The 21791-nt window shown below is 40.0% G+C and overlaps 1 protein-coding gene across 2 annotated transcripts in view; it reads right to left on the bottom strand.

The window, feature by feature from the left end:
• Ppargc1a (PPARG coactivator 1 alpha) overlaps nt 1-21791 on the bottom strand; it is a 621117-nt gene that overhangs the window by 16298 nt on the left and 583028 nt on the right. For both annotated transcript variants that reach the window (XM_051174044.1, XM_051174043.1), the window contains 6 exons: nt 21281-21485; nt 17404-17449; nt 17221-17294; nt 2889-3804; nt 2274-2378; nt 1999-2119 (listed from right to left, as the gene is read on the bottom strand). In XM_051174044.1, coding sequence (XP_051030001.1) covers nt 1999-2119; nt 2274-2378; nt 2889-3804; nt 17221-17294; nt 17404-17449; nt 21281-21485 — 1467 coding nt within the window. The remainder of the gene's footprint in view (nt 1-1998; nt 2120-2273; nt 2379-2888; nt 3805-17220; nt 17295-17403; nt 17450-21280; nt 21486-21791) is intronic.

Raw genomic sequence — 21791 nt, 5'->3', positions numbered from 1 at the left:
GTGAATTTCTTCAACACAATATCTCCAATATGTATGAAACACTTACTAATTGGAGATCTCTGTGCTAGTAAACAATCTCTTGTTTTTTTTCCTAAAAATACTTGTTCAAATCTAAATGAATACCAATGTCAAAAGTCTCGCCAGTGTCTAGTTAATGTATAATGCTTTCACATAGCCAAGGGAACATTTGAATTACTCCTAGTCCTCCAAAGAATTAAGTCAACATGTCAACATCTGAGAGACAAAGGAAATAGAGGAAGAATTTAAGAACACTTTTGCCTTCTCAGCAAAAGTGAAACTAGATGTCTTCAGAGAAAGTTAAAGCAGAAAAAAAGCATGTGTCACTCCCCTTCTTTATTCTAATTAAGTATCTAGACCTAAATTATTTTGATAGGCAAAAAAAAATACATGCCATTTATCTACATATTTTTGATTAAAACATTCATCTTCTTTGATTAGAATTGCACTGCATTTTTCCCAAATGAGCAAATAATACCCTATATTTAAGAAAAAAGTCAGGAAATCTGTAAGATATGAATCTATGAACAGTAAATGCAATGGCTCAGCAAACACTCAGCAAACACTATGTTACCGTATGTTGTCTCAGTGCAGCTTGCTTTTGTAGTTAGCCAGTGCATTCTGGGCTGTGAATAGGCCTTGTAAACTATATGGCACTGTATAAAATTATGGTAATTATTGAATAGGCCATTAATTAAATACAGCAATATGAAAAAAGTTGAAATTTTCATTTTCATTAGTCTTCCTAAGTGTGAAATAATGACATTCTGGCAAATCTTGACATCACAGCTTATTTGAACATTGAGAAAAAAAATGAGGTGATGTGTGATAATTTGCAGAATGCCTTTGATTTAGTCCTTGGTGGATGCATAGCTAAATGATACCAAACACCCAGAACTTAAATCCAACAATTCAATTATTTCTCCTTTCTGTTTCTTTCAATTCCTATGATTAACAAAACTCTCATTCAACCTTTCTACTCCAGCTGGTGGCTATCAGCTAAAACTTGATTTGACACCATCAGCGATGTGTTTTATACAGTGAGTTTTATTGTTTTCTCCTTTTTTTGTTGCTATTACTGGGTTTTCTTGGAGGTACCACAGGAATCCAGCATTAATAGCAAGAGCTTATTTCTCTAAGGCTTGGTTAGCTTATATGCAAGATGTGTCAAATACTGCCTTGCAGTGCAGTGACTTGGAGTAGGTAGTATAGACAGCCAGCAGGTGAAATGAACCAAAACAGTGCCATACCTCATCGATTAGTGACAGCTCCCAAGAGCTCTATGTTGGGAAAGACCTTAAGGCTCTGTGGGACCTCAGAGGGACAGAGTTCCAAGATTGATTAAGAATGTCTGCCATGGGCATGTCCTGGATTTTGACCACCTGAATGCCACATTATAAAAGCTGCTGGTGAAGGACAGTAGTGGATTTCAGAGAACAAACAGGTGCGTTGTAACTTGTATGTTTACTCATGAGCATCAGCAGTGCCCGCATGTCAGGTGAATGTATCAACAATGAGCCCCACCCCATGCCCAGTCACGTGAAGGCCCATCAGAGGTAAGAAACACTGACTTTCTTACCCAGATTTCCAATATGATTTTAAATGGACTCTGGAATCTCCTCATAGCCCAATCAAAGGAAGAAGTAACAGGTAACTGCTAAAACACACACACATACACACACACACACACACACACACACACACACGTTTTCCAACTCCTATCAGACCCAAGAACCCTCCCCTTTGTTCATTTTTCCAAACAAAACTTGAGAAAGTTAATGAACTTTACAACTCAAGTGTAATGAGAAATGTACTGACACCATTTTTTTCAAAGAAGAGAGCCTTAAGACTGACATTTTAAAGCCAAAAAATGGAGTATTTTCCTGTTAAAAAAACAAACATTAATGTTCAGTTATTGTTTAACCTGCCACCCCCTCCCCTGCCAAAAGAAAATCATGCAATTAGCTCCACACGGCTTACAATTGCTTTCTGCTTCTGCCTCTCCCTCTGCTTGGCCCTTTCAGACTCCCGTTTCTCATACTCTCTGCGGTATTCATCCCTCTTCAGCCTTTCATGCTGATACGTTTCATAGCTGTCATACCTGGGAAACAGAACCTCATCATTAGCCCGACCACCTCTGCTAGTATGAAAAAAAACATTATCATTTGGGGAGGGGACAAGAAGGGTTTAGGGTAATGACTGCCACCTGAAGGAGGGGACACAGAGAGCTGAAGGGAAAGGACAGGCCTCATTACCTGGGCCTACGGCTGTAGGGTGACCTGGAACGTGATCTCACATACAAGGGAGAATTGCGGTGTGTGCGGTGTCTGTAGTGGCTTGATTCATAGTAGTAGCAGGATCTGGGAGAGAGGAGAAAACCGAAAGGACATTTGCAGCTGGCTCTTAGCCCGAGGTGCCAGGACCACCGAGCATCACTGGAAACTCAGGGCTGTAAGAATTGTCTTCTCCTTAATTAGCAAGATCTTCCAGCGACAGCTTGCCATCATCTAGTCAGACCCGACGCCCGGAAGTGATCTTTGCCCTCTCCGCGTCTCTCACACAACTCATTGGCTGTGCTGTCAGGGTTATCTTACAGGGATCTCAACTCTCTGGGCAAAGGGCTACTTTGGAGGTAATGGAAAAAGTTACACAAGCAAGTTCCTCACAAACGTCTCTCTGTGCCCTGATTGGCCAAGGAAGAACGCTCGGAAGTGGGTGTGTGAGAGAACATGGAGAAGGAGTGTGGGGTGGGGGGTGTACAAGACTCAGATAATTGGCTGGGCGGCTCCAGAAGAGCAACCCTGAGGTCGGATATTCTCTCTGACTTCTGAGGAAACACTTTAGCATGGGGTGGATTTTGACAACATTACCTTGAAGAGGATCTACTGCCTGGGGATCTTGATCTTGACCTGGAGTATGGTGATCGGGAACACGATCTGTGTCGAGAAAAGGATCTTGAACGAGAGCGCATCCTTTGGGGTCTTTGAGAAAGTAAGGATTTGGGTGGTGACACTGAATCTCGACACGGAGAGTTAAAAGAAGAGCAAGAAGGCGACACATCAAACAATGAGTAGGATTGCGTGCCATCCCAAGGGTAGCTCAGTTTGTCACTTTCATCTTCACTGTCATCAAATAGGCCATCCATGGCTAGTCCTGAATTTATAAATACAGGTAGTTTGGAGAATTGTTCATTACTGAAGTCGCCATCCCTCAGTTCACTGGTCTTGTCTGTTTCGTCGTCAAAAACAGCTTGACGGGGATGACCGAAGTGCTTGTTCAGCTCGGCTCTGATTTCCTGGTCTTGGAGCTGTTTTCTGGTGCTGCAGGGAGAGACTTGCTTGCTGGCCTCCAAAGTCTCTCTCAAGTAGCACTGGCCTGAATCTGTGGAAGAGCAGATGTGCCCCTGCCAGTCACAGGAGGCATCTTTGTAGTCTAGTTGTCTAGAGTCTTGAAGCTCCTGTGATATGTTAATAAGTACATCCGTTTTGGAATTGATTGACTGACAGTAGTCATGGTCACCAAACACCCGTAGACTGGGCCGTCTAGTCTTCCTTTCCTCGTGTCCCCGGCTGAGCACTGAGGACTTGCTGAGTTGTGCGTACAACTCAGATTGCTCTGGCCCTTTCTTGGTAGAGTGGCTGCCTTGGGTACCAGAACACTCGCTGTATCGGGCCCTCTTTGATGGTGGTGGTACCACGGTTTTGCAAGAGAGCTTCAGCTTTGGAGAAGCCTTGAAAGGGTTATCTTGGTTGGCTTTATGAGGAGGAGTTGTGGGTGGAGTTAGGCCTATGGCAAAAGAGAAACAAAAAGAAATGCGGGGAAATAAAGAGGAAAAAAAGAGACAGAGGAAATGTTCTCCAAGGATAAACACATTCCTTCATTTTTCCTAGACTTCAGACTATGGTTCAGACTGAGTGAAGAAGGAGGAAACTAAATTCATGACGAACCCTGAAAAATGGACTCTTCTCCTAAGTGCAGGTCACCCAGCAAAAGACAACACCAGGCAGTAGCAAGGGCTGTGGCATTTTGGCTTTCATAGTATTTGCATGCTAACAAATCCTGCTGCCTAGAAAACAGGAGCGTGTCATCGCAAGCTGCCCCAGGAGCAGGTGTTACCAAAAGTGGCATTTCCAAGGGAACTGCAGTATCACTTAAAGGCAATCAATGTGTGGGACCTAGGAATCATGAAACAGCCTTGGTGGCATTTGTCTACAAAGAATGCCACAGGAGAAAAATGAAAGTGGATCAAGGCTCTTTATAATATAATCAAGAATCTACCCTTGGGGGAATATTTTTCAAAAAGTAGAATGACTGCAAACTTTGGTCAGGGTAGGAATGACATACACGGACAACTTTGAAATAGGTTCAGCAAAATGGGATGGCCCAGTGGAGAGCGGGGAACCAGAGCCCCTCCATAACTTGACAGCAATGAGTCTTTGTCTACACAGCTCATTAACTTAGTAAGCCATGGCTAATGTAGGTATAATACATTCTTGTAAGCATAACTAATACATTCTGTCCAAAATATGGTTCTGCAACAGAAAGTTAAGTGCAAAGTGACTCTAAATATCTGCATGCCAGGGAACCATTTTATTTAGAGCACACTGTCACTGAGGGCATGAGGCAGAAGGACTGAATGAGTCCAAGCTTCAGCAGCTGATTACACAAAGAACAAATAAAGAAAGACAGGGGTGCCTATGGGTTGGTGCCTTGCTTGCCTTGCTACAGAAGATGCTGAAGCCAACCAAGGGCAGTCTGAGGCATAGTAGTTACCTCTAAGTCTCATCCATGAGTAAACTCGATTCATTGTGTCCTGCCTAGGAATAATCATTGTGAAGCTCAGTGTTCAAGGAAGTTTGAAGGAGGGCAGGGTGCAGTTCAGATGACTTTATGCTTACAAGGGAACATTTTGGTTTACAATAGATTTCCTATTTAGGAGGATGGGTGAATGCTATTTAGCAGGAAAAAAATAAATAAAAAAAAAAATAAAAGAAGGTTTCCAGTCTGTTAACAAGCCTGGGGTGAAACTCAAGGCAACTGTTCATTTCAAGGGGGAAAAAATTCCTACCTTGCTGGAAAAAAAATATAAATATGTCAAGAACCAAGTAGGTCACAGTGAGCTGCATGCAATTTTGATATAAACAGGAAGAAGCCCTCTTGTTCTCCTACTTGATGATGAAGATGCGGAAGAAATTAGTATTTTCCCTTAAAGAAAAGCTTATGATCCAATCCTATGCATATTTTTAGCATGCTGAGCTAATTATCTCCATGCAGAAAGGTGGGGGCAGGCATTCAGAAAGATGAATACAGACATGGACATTCATCCTTTGGGCACACCTGAGTTGCACGAGCAGGCTCTGTCCACATGCCCACTCTTGGCCCTAGGCAACATTTTCCTGCTTACAACTTCTCTTCTGTTGAGGGCCATGCTTTTGACCCTCCTTTAGAAAGAGCACGGCTTGTTTCCTAGACTAAGGAGCTCCCAGTCCTTCTCTTCGTCATCGTGTTTAGACTTTGCATTGCTGTACTTGTGTAGACATTATCTTTAGTTGCCAACACAACACATTTCAAAGTACTCACACTCAAAAAAGGAGATGTCAAGTTCTTGAATAGTCCCCATTAGGGTCACAGATGCTCATAAATTGATGATGAGGGACAGAGAAGATGGTTCGGCCAGTAAAGTGCCTATTGCATATACATGAGAACCTGAGTTTAGGTTAACAGCACCACTGGAAAAAGTCTTGGTGTGGTAGGATGTACCTGTAACTCTAAGTGATGGGCATCAGGGACAAATGGACTCCGAAGCTCATGGACTGGAAAGCCTGGCCATATCCATGACCTAGCTTCAGGTGCAATAAGAGACTGTCTCATAAACAACAAATAAAAGGTGAAGAGTAACTGAGAGAAGCCATCTGATTCTGACTCTGGCCTCCTCATGTGCCTGCATCAGCGTGTACATTCTTCACACACACAGGCACATGCCAACACTAATGAGTACCTGTGCCACACATACACAACACAACACACACTCAAAAATTAATGCTGAGTAAGTACCAACAAGAACCAGTCAAATAAACCCAATAAAAGTGGACCTGGAGGAGAGAAAGCCAGTCAACACCCAGGTTCAACCCACATAAATCTCTTTATACTCATTCAGTTTATGGTAAGGATTTTTTGTTTGTTTCTGTTTTCTGTTCTAATGACTTGACTACTCTACTTGGGGGGCTTATGTTATATGTACTGCATTTGTCTGTTTTTTTTTTTTTTTTTTTTTTTTTTTTAAGGAGAAGCACATCACTCTTCTCCAGAGAGTGCTTTGCAGGATGCTGCCTGGCTTTAATTGTCTACAGGTTATTTTGCTTATTTTCATTTTTGCAGTTTTTCTCTGAGTAGCTGGTCTCACGTGTTAGTGACCTAAGAGTCACTTAGGAAGCTAGTTACAAATTTTTAATGAGATGGTTCCCAGACCACATACTGAGAACCAAGGTCTTTGAACATCTGTGTAGCACATGGCCTTTACTCCAAATATCTGTGTTTTGACTGACAGTCCTTATGTATAAAAAGAAACCCTGAACTTCAGAAATGCCAAATTAGGCCACTATAAAAAAGAGACTAGCTCTAAAAATACCTTGACTATCTAGGGATTTTAAATATAGAAATTCTTTTACTCTTGAAGATTCGAAACCCTTGTCCCACTAAGTTCATTATTGTTTAAATAAATGGCTTTCCAGTTGTTCCTGGATGTGTAATTCCCTGAGCACACTTCCTTTCAGTGAAAGGCAAAGTTTTTTATGCCCTAACAATGTGAAAGCCTCTTGCCACTGAACTGCCACTGAACAGACATCCACAGCACACCTACTGTGTGCCAGATGCTACACAGGTCACCAGTGTTTCAAAGACATCACAGCTACTTTTAAGGAAGAGGTAATTCTTGTAACTTCAAAATCATTATGCTTTGTTGTAGATATGCTTAAGATGGGTGGAAATGCCCTGGAAAAACCAAACGTGTGCTGTGAGTGAACACACTAGGCTCAGATGAATCTTGGCTCAGATTTGACTTGGCTCAGTCAAATCCTACTTGCTCATCACATGGGAAACAATTTACTGTTGGTACACAGAAGGGTAGGGGAAAGGTTTTAGATAACATACTATTTTCTTTAGACCCTTTATCAAAACCCATATTCAGAGAATATCTATGCACAAGACTGAGAAATCTCATGGATGACAGACTTTGTATCACCCAGTGTGTAATTGAAAATCTACTTCCAAATGTAGTTGAGACCTAAGGCAAAATAAAGGAAAATGAAAGCTCAAAGACTTTTTTTTTTTTTTTTCATTTCTTTTGGTGTTGTGTCAAACTTTTAAGCATAGCTGATGGAACAGGTTACCCCTCTTGGCCTCTGAGTCAGCTATATTTCTCTAACCTGACTTGCTCTGCCCACAGTTTCTTCCCCTGTGGCACAGCAGAGGTCAACACTCAATTCCTTAATGCTCAATCCCTTTGCTCATCTTCCCACTAATGGTTGGACTCTCAATTTCATGCCACAAGCCTAAATCAACAGCGCTAATGCATCCCATAACCTCTGGCTCCTTTCCTGCGTGTTGATTTTTCTGGGGAATGTGTACATTTTGGTGTTGACAGTACAAGGTATATCCCATGCTCTCTCTTGAACTTAGCAGGTTTTGACAGATTTATGCGAGGACAGATGGCCATTACAGGCTGAAGGCTGACAAGAGGCAGTTCAGAGCATTGTTAAGACACTTGCACAAACACTCAGCAGTGCAGCTCCGTGCAGAATGTAATTCAGACTATAGCTTTTTTATCGCTGCCTATTTTCTTTTGTCAAAAGAGCCTGCTGTGCAGAGCAACAAATGGCTGCTATTACCCAGAATGTAATGGGTGTCAGACAAATCACGTAACACAAACAATCAAGAGTATGTAGGTCATATTTCAACAGAGCACAACCTTAGCAATATTTATGATTACTGCATTGAAATGTGCTCTATAATAAACAAGTACCTCTACATCACTCACACTTCTGCACTGCCGATCTGGGGAGAAGTGGCACACGCTGTACAAGTCATCTTTTTAAACAGCCCTTTTATTTAAAGAAAAAAAAGTCAGAGACGAGTTTGTTTTGTTTTGTCTTTCATTACAGTGCTAAGAAGTGATTTCCTTGGAGCAGCTCTCTTCGGAGTTTGCTTGTTTAATTGAATGACTCTAATAAACGATGGCACTCCTTCCTGTCCTGTTTCTGGAGCCCTAGTATCCACCTAAATTCTTCAGGGCTACTTTTTTCTTACCTTCTTTTTTTTTTTTTTTTTTCTTCCTTGTGCACAGTTTACAGCCTGGCACAGAATGTCCTGCTAACTCTGCAGTTTCCTTCGAGTTAACTAAACAGCAGGATTTTGCTTGGGTGGCGCGAGACAGTTTCAGATTTGAAGGAAAAAACACTAAGGGGTTAAGTCAGCTTAGAAGTTCACCACGACAAGCAGCTCTCATCTTCCTCATGAACCCCATGAGGGGCCCATGGACGAGCCTGTGGGGAGAGCTTAGAGAAGAGCAGTATGCTGGGAAAGCAATTGCTGGTACAACAGCTGCTAAAGCATTTGTCTGATCTTAGCTCCTCTGATGTCCTCCATCTCCTGTTCATTCCCAAGAGTCACGTGTGGACCACGAAACCCACCCACTAAAGTGTTCACTAACACTTGCCACACTCAGACCGTCTATGCACTACCCAGTCCTCTGGCGGGGGGCATCCCTTCACACTGACATCATGGATTATTCCATGTCATCCTGACCATTAAAGACAGAACTGACTTTGCAAAAAAAAAAAAAAAAAAAAAAAAAAGCTTCGAGGCTTTTCCTACAAAAAGAACCTACTATCCCAATTTTTTCATTTGTGGAATTCTAAGTCAAAGTTATTACTAATGGTCCCTTAGGTGCTTTCCCACAGACCGGAAGCTGAGAACCTGAAATTACAGTCATCTACCACCAAAACCCAAAGCTGAGGTGAGGTTGGAAGCTACTGTGTTATCCTTGGCCTCAATAGGCAATAGGAAAGTATCATTTCCAGAAAAGCAAACAGAAGAAAGCGTGAGCATTACAAACCCGGGGCCTAGGTGAATGAGGCTAGAAATAGAAGCAAAAGGCTACCACCCCTGCCAGTCAGAGTGGCCAAATACTGTACTGGGCTCCAAAGACTCCCGTTCATTAATGGGTTCTTCCTAAACAAGAACGGATTAAATAACCTGCCAAAGCAAAGTTGCTTTGCGCTTTCCTTTTTAAAAATTGCATTTATTCACTTTAATGTACGTGAGTATATGTGCGTGTGTGTGTGTGTGAGTGCATGTGTTTGTATATGCATAGATGTTCGTATGAGTCCTCATGAGTATGAAGGTCAGAGGACAACCCTCTACCATGGGAATCGCAGCCATCAAATTCACGTTGTCAAGCTTAGCAACACGTGCATTTAGCTGAAGAACCATCTCACTGGCCCACTTCCAAATTTTCTGTAGCAGTTTTTGTTTTCCTGTAACACTACAGCATTGTTTATATTATGCTTTTGTCAATGCTTTTGTCAAATGCAGAAGACATAGCTGCATGTACACTGCCAATGTTTCCTTAGAAAAGCAAAGACGCTTCTCTTTAAAAATTCAAAATAAAAGAAATTAGGAATTAATCTGTTAATGTGCACTTCTTTTAATCACAAGTTTACTAAAATGCTCTTTGAATGTCTAGTTATTTATATGAAGCAAAAAATAGAACAACTCACTTAAAAATAAATGACATCACAAAATTAATTCAGATTAAAAAGCAACCAGGGATTAAAAAGTATCCAGGCCCAAAGAGCAGAGCTGCTACCCCTAAATTTTGAGGTCATCGTGTAAGTAGAGGCAGAGAAGGAAGAGCCTGAAGACTATGTTGACTATTGCAGGATAGTGTCTTCTGTGTATAGCAGGCTTGAACTCATGAATTCTAAGTAATATGGATGCCTGCATAAGACCTGAATAGATAGCAACAGTCAACACGCCAACATGGGCAGAGAACAGTTTTACGGGGAACCACATATGAAAAGCAATTACAGGCGGTGATCCCTGCTGAGGGAAATAGATCCAGTTATTTTCTTCTTCTTTTCCTTGTTCTTGGATGGGACCTCAACCCTAAAATCCGACATAAGAGCAACACTATTTGTCCCTTGTCCCTTGTGTGATGTGTGTGTATATATATATATATATATATATATATATATATATATGTGTGTGTGTGTGTGTGTGTGTGTGTGTGTGTGTGTGTGTGTGTGTACATATATATATATATATATATATATCAACAATAACTATAGAATGGAACATGAAATTTAGATTTGTGGTTTTGTGGTTTGGGAGGAGTTGTGGGGGGATGGAAATGTTGAAATCCTCAAACAAATAAAATAGTAACAAATCAAGTCAGCTGTATGCCCGTTCCACTTAAACCAATGTAGCCAAGGATATGTGAACAGAGGGAGGCGTGGGCAGAACCCAGTGGTCTCAGAATGGAACGGCAGCTGATTATTTTGTTCTGCTCATTTTCTTTACCCATTATAAAATAGCTCTGTTGCTTTCACGATGTTTATAGTGATAAGCAAAACACATGCATATACATAAAAGTCAGGGACCAATCCTTTTGGTCCCTTACCAGGTTCCTTCATGTCTTGTGTTTCAAACCATCACCTTGTTAAGCTGACATTGCTTTGCCATTTCCATTTCAGACGCAGAAATGTGTTGGTAGTGTCTGAAAAATCTCCATATGCAATAGATTTAAAGGCCTTCTGGCAAAAGAGCGTTCTCCTTTCTCTCATCTTGCTTTACTAACAACAGCTATTGTGAAATCAAATTAGTTTTTACACCTGTAAAAGAGAAGAGCTCTCTTCCTAGTTTTTTTTTTTTTTTTCCAGCTACAACAAGCTAGCTTAGGACAATCACAAGGAAGTCAGAGCAGCTGGCAATACCTAATAAAACAAACTCCCTCTCTCATCCCTCCTGCCTCCCAAAGATGCTGCAGATGGGACACACACATCATTCTGGAGGTCTTAGAATTTTGTTGAGTCTTTACATTTCCACTTAAATGTTGGGGGAAATTCGCTAAAAAAAAAAAGAAAAAAAGAAAAAAAAATAAGAGTAAAGTAAAAGAAGACAGTAGGAGGGTGCATGTAGCAACTTCATGTACCTTCTCTGTCTCAACTAAACAGAATAAACACGTAGATCAAAGATCAACAAATCAGCTATATGGACGTTGTTTCTACTCCATTCACACACACACACACACACACACACACACACACACACACACACACACACACACACACGATGTACCTGTGGCAGACATCACTAATTGATCATGACTTTCCTACTGAGCACAAACTTGGCCTTAGAATCTCTCACAACACAGAGCTTCTGGCAGCCAATGCTGATCAATGGCACTTGGCAAGGGACAAGAAAGCTATTTAACATAACAGATGCCAACGACTACTTTAAAATTCAGAAAAGAAATCTACACTAGTCAAATGGAGCTCCTTCCAACCCAGAGTTGACCAGGAAGCTGCCCTGGCCATCAAGATAGAGCTTTCTCCTAGATGATGGAATGGGCAGTGAATCAAAGTGATACTTTGTTTCAAGTGCCAGTGAAGAATCACCAGCATTGATGGCAGTAGGAGAAGTTGTTGACAGAATCCAAAAGATCTGTTAGTTACGCCACCATTTTCTCAATCCTACACCTGTGCCCAAAGCAGTGTTTACTCGGTTTTCAGAAGTAGGCTAGCGTGTGCCGTGAAAACATATGTGAGATTGCCAAAGAGTCTGTAGCAGAAACCGGCAACGTTAGAGACAGATGAGTCTGGACAAGTTGAGAAGCAAGGTGCATCGGCCTCAGCAGAAGCTAATATGGACTGAATGCCTATATGATATGCTGGCTGTGGTGCTCAGTCTCACTTATCACTCATGGAGATTCTGGCACTGACTTGAACTTGAGTCTGTCTAACATCAAAGTGGGTAGTGTACAACTTCACTAGGATAGGCTGTATCTTTTATCATTATGGTGTACTTTTATTTTTATCTTTGCTGTTTATAAAGTGTTCAAATTCAAGTTGAATTATAGGCAGCTGCCCTTTTTTTGTAGGGCAAAAGTGGAAATATTGTATTTTTACTTGATCTCTGATACTTTGAGTACAACAGTATTCTCATTTAGTAGTGATGAATATAACCTAAAAATTGAAGAAGGACCAGGGACACAGAACAGTCTACCAAAAATAAAGAGTAAGAAGTGTGGGTCCCTTCCTGTAGTCACCTGCTGAAGTCATGTCAATGCCAAACACACTGCCATCTGACCTCTCTTTGAGTCTTTGGCTTCTTCCTTCTCTCCTTCCACCCCGTTTCAAACTCCAATGCAAATATTTTCCTTCCGGAAACATTGCCAAGTCAGCTGAGCCTACTGAAAGCCTAATTACCTTCAGGCTCCTTCCATGGATCACCTAGGCTATTCAATGCAGTAATGACACAGCTTTGATACTCCTTCCAACCCATTTCCAGAGACATACAAGGATGACCCCAGCTAACAATCTGAGCAATAGTGGAGAGGCTACCTTAAATGCCCTTCCCCGATAATGAGATTAATAACTAGCTTATATGCCACCCGAGAGCCTTCATCTAGTAGCTGATGGAAGCAGAAGCAGACACTCACAGCTGAACACTGAGCTGTATTCCTGGAATCCAGTTGCAGACAGGGAAGAGTGATGAACAAAGGGGTCAAGACCAGGCTGGAGAAACCCACAGAGACAGCTGACCTGAACAAGGACTCCAGTCTGATGGCTGGGAAACCCTCATAGGACAGACTCAGATTCCTGAATGTGGGAGTTAGTTACGAGGATTGGGCAGTCTATGAGGCCTCTGGTAGTGGATCAGTATTTATCCCTAGTATAAGAATGGACTTTGGGAGCCTATTCCACATAGAGGGATACTCCCTCAGCCTAGACACATGGGGGAGGGCCTAGGCCCTGCTCCAAATGATATGACAGACTTTGAAGTTCCCCATGGAAGGTCCCACCCTCCCTATGGAGTAGAACAGGGATGGGATGAGGGTTGGTGGGGGGAACAGGGAAGGGACAGGAGGGTTCAGGAACTGGGACTGATAGGTAAAAACAAGCTTGTTTCAAATTTAAATAAAAGATTATATAAAAAAGTATAAAAAATTTTCAAAGTTCTGAACAGGGATGTGGTGTCCCAGAGGTCTTTGATGACTCTCTTTTTCCTTTGAGGTTCCTGATGCTCAACGTTGGCCCCCTGAGAAGATTACTGAGGGGAGATGATGGGCATATCACTCACTACATAAAATTCCTTCTATAGCCACAATAGTGGATGTCGCTATAAAATCCTCCCTTCTACCCAGTCTCCTCCTTTGTACTAACTACAAGACTTCACCCTCCACACCATTCAACTCCTCCACATGACTCCTCATCCCTTCATCCCAATTCTCTCTGTTATATAATGCAATTTGGCTCCAGCTCACCTTTCCTGTGGAGTTACGGATATCATGCTTAGCAAACTAAAAAAGAAAACATTATTTAGGCTTATCTTTCTTAAAGGTGCCAAAGCATGGTATATATAATGCTGTTTTTATTTTGTGCCACTTATCAATGAACATTATTTCTCAACAAGTTATAACACCATATCTCAAACTTCAGAACAGTTCATTTGTACCTCCTGTGGCTTGACCTTGCTCTCGGTATTAAACATGGGATTGTCTCTATGCCCCTTACTGACTGTGTTCTCACCAAAGCCTGACATATTACCAACAATGAGCAGAGAGGAAAACTGACCCTGGTAAACTGGTTTCCATTGTACCAAGTAATCTTTCAATGATACAAAGAATGAAAGATTTTAATTAATAATATGAATATAAAACCCCATGCCAGGAATATATTACTATATAAAATGTTAAGGATGTCTAGCATCTACAAAATAATCTCTGCCTACCTTCCCATAGAGTAGGCCTCTAAAAATTCAAATTTGTAAGGAAATCATTTAAAACTAAGTGTTTGGCTGGGTGGTACACAACCTGGTGGTACAGTGTTTATCTAGTAAGTACAAGGACTTTCTTTCCTCCCAAATAGTACAAAAATAAATAAGTTTTGGAGAGATGACTAAGAGGTTAAGACACTGGCTGACCTTCCAGACTCCCAGGCTCTATTCCTAGCACCCTTCATGGTGGCTCACAATTGCTTGTCACTCAAGTCCCAGGGTTCCAGTGTTTCTCTTCTGGCCTCTACCCACATCGCATGTATGTAGTAAACAGACATGCAGGATAGCAAAACATCAGATAGAAATATAAATCTAAACAAAACCTAAAAACCACAAAATATAAATAGAAGAAAATAAAAATAAGTGTTTCACAATATCAATATCTTTAATGAAATAAGTAGAAATTATATGATGTGTTCATTTTATAAACTAGAAAGACACCTTGTTATGAAGACATCCAGTATCGACACAAACATAATGAAGCATGGGTGTCCCCTTAGCACTAGTGGAGCTATAAATAGAAATACAATTTGGCAAATCAATGTAGCAATGTATGTATCAGAATGCCCTAAGATATTTAAATGCTTATTTTTGGCAATAGCAACTATTAGAACTCATTAGAAAATAAAATTTTAACATGTATGTACAAAGATTTCTCCCAGAGTGCTATTTCAAAATGGTAACATTATAAAAAAGCAACCTAAACATGTAAAATTAAGCATTTAGCAAAATAAAAATCTGTTTTCCTACTTATACTGCTATATCCTGATAATAGAATTTGAGATGATACAAAAGGCAGCTTAAATTAAATGAGAACTTGGGCTGTAAAAGTTCACAAGCATTCACTGGCATACCTAATGATAACAGTTGCATAGGAAACGATGCCATGAATGTTTTCATTTTAGAACTATGAAGAATATTTGAACTAGATTATATTTGTGACAATTCTATTGAGCTGACATTTTTATAATCATAACAAGTATTTCTTTAATTGAAAGTAAAGCACTGGTACATAACTAGGGAGGCTTTCTTGCTCCTTTCAGAAACAGACTAACACCACAAGTTCTTGACACTCTCAATCAATAGATCCCTTTCAGCTGGATATTTACTGAGGTGCAGAGCGGTGTCATCTTCTCAAACCCGCTAATGTCCATTGGCCCAGGGACTGGTACTAGGTAAGATGATAAAGTTTTATATAAATGAATGAAAAAAATTATTTCAATTAAAAGACACAATGTAAATTTCTAGAATAGATATTCTCGTGTGTGTGTGTGTGTGTGTGTGTGTGTGTGTGTGTGTTATTGCAAAGTACTAAGAATATCATAAATATACAGAAAAAAAAATGTACCCAGAATATCATACCTTAAAAAATCATGAGATAAAAATTGGAGAGCCCCATGACATTTCACTAGTGTGATTTATGCAAGAAAAGATGAATGGATTCCTGTTTAGCACACTGAAGCTCAATGCTATGCCTACTGTCTCCTAACGAAAGTGAGATATTTGAATGGATATTTATATGTTCCAAACAAAAGTTAAATGAAGAATTCTTTATCACCTTTTCAAGGAAACTCACCAATATTTGTCTTTGCTGGTCAAATAAGAGGCTTCTCAGACAGATAATATGTGCACAAAAAGTTCTTTCTATTAATGTATGTAAGTTATAATTTGTTTAAGAAATTGAGATGAAGCTTAGAAAGATGGTTCAGCACTTAAGAGCAGGTACAGCTCTTCCAGAAGACTTGAGTTTCATCCCCAGCACCCAAGTCTGGCAGGCAATGTCCTGTCCTGTATTCCTCAGCATCTGTACTCATGTTCACACTTACACACATATAAACATAATTTTGAAAACAAAAATTAATAGTATAAAAAAATAAAGTTGTGCCTATGCTTACAAGTGAATATATGCATATGTGCGTGTTTCTATAAACCTGTTTTTATATGTGTGTATATGTGTCATCTGCATACACACACTGTATGCCATGAAATTAACTACTCTGCTGCTTGAACAAACCATGCAATCATGCAGTAGACCTTTGATAGGAAGGTAATTTAGCAGACTCAAAGTGTGAAATTAAACTTAGTGGCAATGACCATGGTGCGTGTAGGCACCGCAGTTCTGGATGAAAGCATCTTGTCTAACTTAGCGTTCCTTTATCCTTGTCAGCAATGGCCAGAGCCAAGGACTTTTTGGTTTAGACATCCTAAGACTTACTCTCCGGTGGATGTCAAGAGCTTCCATTTACAACCTAAAGTACCTACCACTTACAACCAATGCAGAAGTTTGTCTAGAAACTCTTCAGTTAGTCCAAGTGTTCAAGCTCCTTTGTCTCCATGTGGAAAATGGACCTACTAGAGCAGTTCAAACATCCCGAATGATGAAGACAAGGAACTATGTATGTATGTATATACATGCTAAAAGGGCATATTTTCATTTTTCTCCTTTGTTGAAAGATAAAAGTAGTATACATACATACATGTGAATAACAGGTAGATGATAGATACATACATGACAGCATTGTGCTGCTAAATTGTCAAACAGTGAGAAAGTATTATACACGAAGTACTGATAATTAAGTTTGACCTGAAGGGTTAGCTCTGTTTTCCATTTTGATGACATTTCATGCCTTATTTAATATCACTAACTTATTTTTTCATCTCAAAATTTAAAAAAAAATATGCCATTATCCTTATTAGGTCACTGTGGACTTGAGTGCAACCACTTAGATGTCCATCATACTTATTGAGTGGGAGATGAAACATGTTGAGATCAAAATATACTGTACAAAATTCTCAAAAACTTAATAAAAATGTTGTTACTAAAAAGAAACTGGAAAAAATATTCAGTTCTCCTCTGTGTCTTAAACTGAAGTGGTATTGTTTGAGAATCCATGACAAAGCCAAGTATCAGAAGGGCTGGGCTAGTTCTCCAAGATTAGTGAAGTTGTCTCTCTGAAACATTTTTCAGTCCAAGGTTTTGGGGTTCTTTCCTTTGGGGGGGGTGTTTTGTTTTTTAAGTAAGCAACTGAAGATGTTTTGCAGATGACTTCTTATCTAATTCTACTTGTACTCAATTTCAGTGAAAACTTAGCTTGTCATGGAATATGTATTTCACAGAGACTAGTTCCAACTGAAATAAAAGCTTACCTGCAGTTCCAGAGAGTTCCACACTTAAGGTTCGTTCAATAGTCTTGTTCTCAAATGGGGAACCCTTGGGGTCACTGGAAGATATGGCACATTTATAAAAACAAACTGAAATGGAGTTGCTGTAGCCAAATGTATTAGAACCCCCTTCCCTTTCTGAAAATGTTTGCATTTTTTAATACTTACTTTGGTGACTCTGGGGTCAGAGGAAGAGATAAAGTTGTTGGTTTGGCTACAGGAAAGAAGAAGAAACTAATTATAAAGTATCGAGTCTTTTTCAGATCAACTTTCTGCTACACTAAGGTAAGAAACAGCCAAGCAGCTAAAGGAATCCCTGAATGTTGGCTAAAAGACAGACTTCAGACCATTATGCTAAAGCAAATTCCAAACATGTGAATCAGTACAATACCATTAGGAAACACAAACAAACAAAGAATTTTCCCACAAATGCACCATCTCATTAAGGACACAAAACTTGCACCATGCCATCAAAGAGAAATATTGTTTTCTGTTTTTAATTTGAAATCAGTACACGGTTTGTTTACACTAGGCAATAGCAGAGTAACTATAAGGTGACAGATCGTTATGAATATTCAGTTGATTTTTACTCCTAAAATGCATAGTTTTATATCTAGCCCTGAGAATAGAAAATTTCTATGAGACTAAGACTCAAGCAATAACCATCATCGAGAGATGATGACAAATTTGGACATTGACCTAGATGGTTTACATGGAGTTCGCATCCCAAATCTGATAAACACATGAAGGTGTCATATTTATCAGTTAAAGGACCAATAAACATTTTTCTAAAGTTCAGTATTCCTTTCCATCTTTGAGTATCACAGAATCTTACTTCCTTTGGTATCTTTTCTCAACAAGATGCCAAGAGTAGGGATCTTCTTGCTCTAATGTGTTAACTGCTTCTCTACGCCAATCTTGTGCTTTAAGCAGGAAGAAGAGAATAAATGATGAAAAATATATTATTTATATATGCAGATCTATGAGAATGCATGTATGTAAGCTTTTGTCAGTTCTTTTCTTGTTAATTACTTTCAGAAGGCCAAGAGTTTGATACGTGTATAACGAAGATCATAAAGTTGTAACAAAAATGGTCTCTGGAATAGTTTCTTAGTTTATGGTTGAATACTCTGTAACACAAAGATACTAAATGATGCCTACAGTGCCATAAAGCTGATTCTTGTAAGAATTGGACACTAAGATGCTTCCTTCCTCCTGTTACCAAAAGGAATTGAATTTAAAACACTTTAAAGTAAGTTAATCAACCCCAGTAACTAAGGTCCTTACAAATGTAAACATATTATTTATGTCTAAATTAGTCTGGAATAAGGTACTTCATATGAAAAATGGTATTTACATATTTAATTTGTAGATTAGGATTTAGTTTTTAAACAATTGAATAGTAAGTATTTCAACTATCCAATGTGCATCCAGAAATATGAAGCTCATGCTGTCTTCTACAAATTAGGTACATTGATTAATTGGCTTTTACATATATACAGATAGATGAGCTGATTGTACATTAATTTTTCAGTATGCCTAATTTAATCAGCCTTTCAAAAAGAATAAATTTATGGACAAATTTCACTCCATTTTATGGTATTTTGCTAACAGCCAGAATAATTTACACAGGTTCTATAGACAATACTATCCAATTAGGGACAGTAAGATAATTCATACAATAAATGTACATTGAAAATCAGAAATGTGGATGTACAATGGGCCGTATTAAATGCTTATACAATTGTCTCCAAAATTCAGATAGCTAGGTACAGGAAATTCCAAGAGCAACAGAGCCATGCTGAATCCCAGCAGAGGCAAGCAGGAAATTCGAGGCCTAAGCAGGGTCCAGTTCTCTAGCTGCCCTCAGACTAGAAGCCCTGACAGGACTTTGGTTCACAGGCACTGTCTCACAAGGTCCATTGATTTCATTTTTAAAGAATTTCACTGGAGCTGTTTCAAGGGCTGACCAACCACAAGCTACTAGGAGCCTCATGGTTACCCTTCATGTAGATGCTATTTTTGAATAAATATGTATGTGAGCGGGTGTATGGATGAGACCCCAGCATACCACATAGACTACGCAATTATCCTAAGGAACCAACAAATGCATAATGTCACAACGTAAGGAGGAACAGACCAAAAGCCCAGTCACAAACATACCTGTCCTTCTCCAAAACCGTCTCTGACTGTTTGTGAGGTTTCTACCTTTTAACTTGAATAACTTAAATAATCTTGAGTGGTAAGCACCTATGGGTTATTAATTGAAAGCTAGGCCTCATTTCTCATTTTGCTTCCAATAATTATGGGATTTATTTTTCTTTCGACACAGCAGGCTTTGTTCTTTGATGAACCTTTTAGGCTTTACCACAGATCTGTACTTTTAAAAACTCTTCATATAGCTGCTCCCTCTCCAAGAATCCGTCTTCCAAGGACGTATTTAATTATTCAGTGCTATGGTTGGTAAAAGTTTATGGTAATATTTAATGGTTAATAAATTTTGAATTTTAAGAAAATCTCAAACTCCATAAGGGTATAAAAATATAGAAAGTAAAAGGGAAGAAAGATAGTACAAGAGAGAGATACAAGAGACAGAAGAGAGAACTTTACGCCATGTGCTAACTAATCAGGTGCCTGAACACAGGATTTCAGAGAGACAGAGACTCTCAGTTCAGCTCCAGATGAAGGCATGACTGGCAACTGGTCAGGAGAAACCCAATGGATTCTTCACTCATTCACTACACCAAGCCCAGTGGGCTCCTTTCTCTTGGTCTTCAACATTACCAGCCCCTCTGCTAAAAAAAAAAAAAAAAAAAAAAAAAAAAAAAAAACCCACACGACAATGATAGAGCTTGTGGGAACAAGGGCCAAGACTAGCAGAGGGAACTGAAAGGGAATTTGTCCCATGTAGTTAAATTTATCCTCCTGAAGAGAGTTGATAATAAATTTGATAACCCAGCAAGGAAAAACAAAATCAAAACAAACAAAGAACAACTAAAACCCTAATGGAGAGAGCAACTTAAAACATTAAAGGGAAATTCCTAAAAGTCCTCCAAGGTAGGAAGGCAGAGGGATTACAAACCCCAAGAAAAATGTTTATTAAAGTCATCATCATCATCATCAACGGCGGCGGCAGCAGAAGCATCCTACCTGCTGTACAAAACGAACACAGCTCAAACTCACTGGGACTACCATTCCGTGGGAGCCAGAAACACACCATGGGAATGTTTCTGCCTGCTACAGAATATGTCTGAGTCTATGACAGGATTCCAGGGAGGAAGCAGACGCTGGCATTTTTAAAGCAACAATTAACTTTCAGCAAACTCTTTCCGAGTCCTGGACTTCCACAATTGGAAGGGGGAGCGTTGAGAGAGGGAAACTGTATCTCGGCCAAGAGAGATTTTCCTCAAATCACTGGAATGTGCCTCTCCATCATCAGCCTCCTGACTACATATGGGACTAATAAAGATCAACCCACATGTTTTTGTTTACTCTAGGTAGTATATTTCAAAAATAAAGGGCAGAGGAAATCGGGAATTTCCAAGTCCTTACATGCGAAGTAAAATCTGTGAGCAAAGCAGGTGGCCTTAAAAGTAAGACAGGAATGTACTTAATCAGAAAGACTACGTGAATGCTATTTACTGCTTCCCAGGGTAGTAGAGGAAATCTCCAGCGCCTCATTTTTTCCATGACTGGAAAGGGAAAAATCAAAGAGCCCCGCACAGAATTGGCAAGCGATAGAACATAACAGTCAGTGATCTCGGTAATCCAGATGCGTGTAAACCTCAAAGGTGTTGTGATCCCTGTGGCCCCACTCCACCCAGCGAACAATGCAGGCGTCTTTCGGATTTATTACTCAGCCTGCTTATCTCCCGAAGAGGTTACGTTCAACCTGTGCCCGTGGAAGACCCCACCCCGCACCCCTACTCCATTTGCCCCAGACAGACACAGATGGGACGAAGCAGGGGTCCACAGGCTCAGACTTCTGTGCTGTCCGCGCCCTTGCCAGCTGCGCGGGCGGGCGGTTGTCACTGTCCTGGCATACCTTGAGCATGTTGCGACTGTGGGTGTGTATGGGACTTCTTTCTGGAGGCGCATTTGTCTCTGCTGCTGTTCCTGTTCTCTGTGGGTTTGGTGTGAGGAGGGTCATCGCTTGTGGTCAGATACTTGAGAAGCTCTGAGCAGGGACGTCTTTGTGGCTTTTGCTGTTGACAAATGCTCTTTGCTTTATTGCCCCATGAATTCTCGGTCTTAAAAACAAGGCATAAAAAAAAAAAGCTAAAATTAGTGAAGTGAACCTTATCAGAATGGATATAGGTTTTCTGAAGAGATGAGATTTTCGGTGAAGTGCTCTGTCTAAGTGTACTGGATCTATGAGCTGTGAATAATTGTTTGCAGAACAAGGAAGAAAATTACATTTAAAATTCCTAAATGCCATTTATGCAGCTTTTTATTTCATTTCTCCTACATCCCGATGTTCCTACTCAGCAACATGTAACTAACAAGACCCTACAGTGCCTTTGCTGTGAGTGGGGGGGAGGAGGAAGCTGCTTTAA

Source organism: Phodopus roborovskii, unplaced genomic scaffold (genome assembly GCF_943737965.1).
Source record: "Phodopus roborovskii unplaced genomic scaffold, PHOROB, whole genome shotgun sequence".
Lineage (NCBI taxonomy): Eukaryota > Metazoa > Chordata > Mammalia > Rodentia > Cricetidae > Phodopus > Phodopus roborovskii.
This window is presented reverse-complemented; position numbering and strand designations above follow the sequence as displayed.